The following is a 5,950-nucleotide window of genomic DNA, read 5'->3' on the forward strand; positions in this document are numbered from 1 at the left end:
ACATTTTATGGGTCAAAATTATTGATTTTTCTTTTATGCCAAAAATCATTAGGATATTAAGTAAAGATCATGTTCCATGAAGATATGTTGTAAATTTCCTACCGTAAATATATCAAAACTTAATTTTTGATTAGTAATATGCATTGCTAAGAACTTCATTTGGACAACTTTAAAGGCGATTTTCTCAATATTTTGATTATGCAACAAGAAAAATTTCAGACAGTAATATTAGACTAAAATTGTCTAACAATTTTTTATAGTCTGATTAAATAATTACAAGAAAAAAAGTTCAAAATCAATGTTAATATTACTTCTGGTTTATGCTGCACAGTAGGCCACTACAATCCTCACAAGTTTATGCTCATCTAAAGTGCTTTAATAAAGATTAACGAGGTATTAATCATTAATTAATTAAATAATTAAGTCATACCTCTCCATTGCAGAAGCAGAAGATTACAGCCACCAGGAGACCCTGCAGAAACACAAACTCTCAGTAAAACACACTGTAAGACCAGCTTATTATTGCTAACTAAAATCAAAACCATTAGAAAGATTTTTGGAATTTGAAATAAAATTAACTTTAACTGAATATGAAAGACCATTAAATTGAAAAGTGCCATTGAATACAAAAATAAAAAAGGTAATTGAAACTTTCCATCTCACAATTCTGACTTTTTTCTCACATTTATGATTCTATATACAAGTTAACATCGGAATTATGAGATAAAATGTAAGAATGTGAAGAGAATTGTGAGATAAGCCATATATATATTCACCTGATCAAAAAGTTCTTCATGACAATAACAGATAAATATATATCTTTAATTTATCTTCCATTTATACAAAAACTATTTACAAAAGAAAGAGGATGTGGATGCAATATTTATAAATAAACATGAAACATAGGTTCTATAACAAACAAACATTCAGTTCAATAGGAGTTATATACTCACTCCATTTGGACCAAAAGTCAACAAATACATATATTTTTTGGTAATTCACACAGAATGTAATTTTCTCCATAGTAAACATACTTTTTACAATGTTAATCCAATCCTGTATTTGTGGTGGATTAGGTTTATACCAGCATCTAGTAATAGCTTTTTTACTTGAAGCAAGAATTATTTGTGACCCTGCAGCACAAAAGCAGTCTTAAGTCGCTGGGGTATATTTGTAGCAATAGCCAACAATACATTGTATGGCTCAAAATTATAGATTTTTCTTTTATGCCAAAAATCATTAGGATATTAAGTAAAGATCATGTTCCATGAACATATTTTGTAAATTTCCTACCGTAAATATATCAAAACTTAATTTTTGATTAGTAATATGCATTGCTAAGAACTTCATTTGGACAACTTTAAAGACGATTTTCTCAATATTTAGATTTTTTTGCTTTCCTCAGATTCCAGATTTTCATGTAAAGTACCTCAAAACTAAAATCAACTGCAGTGTTTAAAATCTTTTCTAATACGCTATGTATACCTTTCCAAAAACTTGTGATATTAGGACATCCCCAAAATATGTGAAAATGGTTAGCATCCTGTGAGCTGCAATGTCTCCAACAATTGCCTACCCTTACGAAAAAGAAGTTTATTCAAGTGTGCAATTAGTATACTAAAATAGGAAATATACTTTCAGTCTACTTTTTATGTACTTCTCAGAAATATACTTAAAATGACATTTAATAGGTGGAGTGGTGCCCAAGGCGGAACCGGGGTTTTAAACCACTCAGAAAGAGCACGAGGCTGCTGCGCGTAGCTCTTACCATACAGGATTCTAGAAAAGAACGCAGAGTACTAGCGTGCGAACTTACCACAGTGTGGATTTTAGAAAGTGTACAAAGCCTTCACGTGCACACTTACCATAACATGGATTTTAAACAAAAATTCTCGTGGCACTCTGAAAGAGCGGCCCATAGATGGAAATGGTTCATCCCAAAACGTTATGTTTGAGAAGTCTCAAATCGATCTAAGGCTTATAATGCTGGAGTGGCTAGCAGTAAACCTGTAGCTGAGGGGGCAAACATCCAGCTCTCAATCGAGAGGGAGCTCGACCTACAGCATGTTCCAATGGTGGAACAGCTAGCAGTTATTTAGCTGAGGGAGCAACACCCCCAGTTCTCAAACGAGAGGAGGCTCGACCTGCAGCATGTTCCAAAGCTGGAACAGCTAGCAATAATTTACTTAGCTGTGGGAGCAACACACCCAGTTCTCAGTCGAGAAGGGGGCTCGACCTACAGCATGTTCCAATGCTGGAACGGCTAGCAGTAGTTTACCTTGGCTGAGGGAGCACAAACCCAGCTCTCAACGAGAGGGGGCTCGACCTACAGCGTGATTGTAAAATCAGAAGGGTAAGCATACTGCAAGCTAGCCAAACACTCAGCGCATCAGGGAGGCAGAGGAAGGGCCTAATCCACCTGATGCTGCTGGTTCCAGGTGCTCTGGAAAAACAGAGAACTCAACTTCTCATGAGAGGAGAACTCCGAATTCAGAGGAATAACGTTCGCTCATTCCAGGTAACCCTTTGATAAAAGGGGAGAACTGCTCAATACTACCACGAGGACAGCCCATGGAGCGAGGAATCCAACTCCTCAGAGAGAATTAAACGCTCGAAAGAAAGCACCATGCTCACAATAACCTCAAGAAGGCTCCCGCAGAAGCCTGTGACCTGGCCGCATGATCCAGGAAGTATGAAGCCGAAACCCGGCTTATCGTACCGTCTGGACATATATCGACGAGTGAGATAACACTGCAAGTTGAGCACCCGGTTTCTGAATCCAGCAGAGGGGGTGCTTACTGAGGACCAACCCTAGAAAAAGGATAGAAACACACAGGTCCCGGGAAACACTGCAAAGAAAGCTAGCAGAGTTAAAGAAATAACATCATCCTCCAGCGTCTCATTCTTGTCCACAGCCGACGAGCGCGAGAGGGAAAGCCCCTCTTTAAACTCATCAGCCAGGTCCACCTGCGATCCCCACGAGCTCATTCTCCTCCGTGCCTCAGCAGCGGCGGGACCGAACAATATTTCTCCAGCAAAATTTTCTCCAATATGAAGAACGGGAAGTTGCATCCATTGTAGTTTACATATGTTTTCCCAATCCTCAGTTGAGATAATAATACCACCTTTTATCTCCCTGTAAATCCAATGCTCTGAATAGTTTAGTAATAGTCTTCAACATTGGTTCAGATGAGGAGAATATTTTATCTAGAGCACTCTTATTTGGATCTCCATCAGTCCCTTTTTTAGTTTTCTGAGAGAAATGTTGTAGGAGCTGAAGATATCTGAAGAAATCCTTGGAATCTAGATTGAATCTTTCTTTTAGAGAATTAAGTCTAATAATTGTCCTTTATCTATGATTGCACAGTAAGCAGTGATCCCTTTCTTAGCTCATATTTTAAACGCATATCTAAAGTATTTGGTTTAAAATCAGAATCATATTTCTATACATTCACAGAATCCTTTAGATTATAATCCTTAATAATCTCACATTTTTGGTATTCTATTTAAATAATTACAATAAAATAAATTAATTCATTAATTAACATATAAATTAAATTCCCTGTCACGCTGGAAGTGGAAGGTTAACTCAAGCACACTGCAATATTCAAAATATTAATAAAAACTATTAATAATATTATACACTGCTCAAAAAAATTAAAGGATCACTTTGAAAACACATCAGATCTCAATGGGGAAAAATATCATGCTGCATATCTATACTGATATGGACTGGCTAATGTGTTGGAACGAAAGGATGCCGCATCGTTTGATGGAAATGAAAATGATCAACCTACAGAGGGCTGAATTCAATCCTCATGCTACCAGCAGTGACAGTGACCCTAGCCGAATGCAAAACGAGTCAGAAAAGATGAGTAGTGGCCTCCACATGTAAAGCCATTCCTGTTTGGGGCTCGTCTCATGGTTGCCCATCTAGTGCACCTCTTGTTAATTGCAGCTGAAACTGATTAACAACCCCCTCTGCTACTTTACTGACCAGATCAATATCCCAAGAGTTTAACTGACTTGATGCTATACTCTGATTAAAAAGTGTTTCTTACATTTTTTTTGAGCAGTGTATTAACCCATTTAATCCCATAAAGCTCTAAAAATCTTACTGACTGATGTTTTAGTGCACTTCCTGCAAATATGGAAAAAATAAAGGGTTTCAATTAAATATGCGCAGTGTCACATGATAAGTGCAAATTGTCACATGACCAGAGCAGTTTAATTCCGGTTTGCATCATGAAAAGATGATGACTGCATCAAAGCTCCAAAACGAAAGGCTAGTAAAGTGTCAACAAAGATTTTTGGTCCACATTATCTTTAAGGTGTCTAGTATTAATATATGAATTCACATATATTCAGTTTTGTTGAGTGTGGTCATAGAATTAGTAAACATGTTGATGGTCACAATAGTGACTGCTGGGATAACAGTGAACTTAGGTTTACAATATAAATCCAATTGCAGTTGTTAGTGAAAGTTACACTAAAATGTTGCAATGACAAAATACTGCACTAAATTAAAAGTTCAAATGTTACAAATAAGTTACAATATTGATGTTGTAATACTGGTAGCACTAATTTAAAAAGTTGATATATTTTACAAAAAAGTAACAATTTTGAAATATGTTGATGGTTGTATTTTTTTGTCTTTTATCTCAGTATTCCTATCAGTGTTGTATAAGGGTTGTATTTTTTATGCATAGTAGAATGTGATCAAACAGTTTCAAATAGCTGGGCTAAGATATATAATAAATTATTTTGACTGTAGAAATATGTTATTTCAGTACACACATTATCCCACCGGTCACAATTGTGACCGACCATAAAACATAAAAGAAATTTCACACACTTTTCCCAAAAAAAGTCAAATAATAATAGTTGATTATTTCAAAGGGTCACTAATGACACATCATTTGGATATTTTCATCTCTGGGACAGATTTGGGATTAAACGGGTTAATAACACTAAAATAACACTGCTGTACAGTCACACAGGTCTCAAAGAAATGCATCCGTTTAATAAAACATTTAAAATGCAATATCAGCACTTTTTATGCTAGTGATATTTAAAAAAACAGTGGAATGTGCTCAAGCAAGCGTTTATTTAATTAGCTACAGAAACAAAACGCCTCGTGGGCTGATTTTACACATCTGTAATGCGTTTTTGACCGACTGCACTGATTCTCCGAGTTCATCACCTGGAAATGGGCGAAGATGTTCATGAAGAACTCGTAGATGGCCCGAGAGACGCGTCCGCTGGGCTCCAGCGGCACCAGGATGAACTGAGCGCCCAGCAGAGGAACCAGGATGATGGTGGCGCGAACCGCCTTCATGTAGACATTGGTCTCGGTGCGGTGAGTGACCCGCAGTTTGGTGATCAACATCCGCACAATGTTCAGCAGGAAGAACAGGTTCACCTGTCAGGAGAAGAGAGAGATTACAGACTGAAGATTGCTGCATGTCGGGGGAAATGCATTACAAGTAACAACAGTTAGAATCTAGTTTTTGAACAGAAAGATATTTCATGTTTTTTTAAGAATACTCTTCTGCTCACCAAGCCTGCATTTATTTGATCCAGAATACAGCAAACGCAGTAAAATTGTGAAATATTTTTACTATTTAAAATAACTGCTTACTATTTGAATATCTGTTAAAATGTAATTTATTTCTTTGATCAAAGCTGAATTTTCAGTCTTCAGTGTCACATGATCTTCAGAAAACATTCTGATATGCTGATTTGCTGCTCAAGAAACATTTTTTTAAATCAATATTTAAAACAGTTGAGTACATTTTTTTTCAGGATTCTTTGATGAATAGAAAGATCCAAAGATCAGCATTTATCTGAAATAAAAAGCTTTTCAAACATTATAAACTATACCATTCAAAAGCTTGGAGACAGTATATATATATATATATATATAGATAGATAGATAGATAGATAGATA

At 36.1% G+C, this 5,950-nt stretch overlaps 1 protein-coding gene across 1 annotated transcript in view; it reads right to left on the reverse strand.

Annotated features, from left to right (window-relative positions):
- calcrl2 (calcitonin receptor-like 2) overlaps nucleotides 1–5,950 on the reverse strand; it is a 35,872-nt gene that overhangs the window by 23,005 nt on the left and 6,917 nt on the right. Inside the window, exons 7-8 of the mRNA XM_016540768.1 lie at nucleotides 5,204–5,422; nucleotides 431–472 (exon numbers count right to left, since the gene is read on the reverse strand). Of these exons, the coding sequence (XP_016396254.1) occupies nucleotides 431–472; nucleotides 5,204–5,422 (261 nt within the window). The remainder of the gene's footprint in view (nucleotides 1–430; nucleotides 473–5,203; nucleotides 5,423–5,950) is intronic.

Source organism: Sinocyclocheilus rhinocerous, unplaced genomic scaffold, assembly GCF_001515625.1.
Source record: "Sinocyclocheilus rhinocerous isolate Xijiao unplaced genomic scaffold, SAMN03320098_v1.1 scaffold1690, whole genome shotgun sequence".
Taxonomy (NCBI): Eukaryota; Metazoa; Chordata; class Actinopteri; order Cypriniformes; family Cyprinidae; genus Sinocyclocheilus; species Sinocyclocheilus rhinocerous.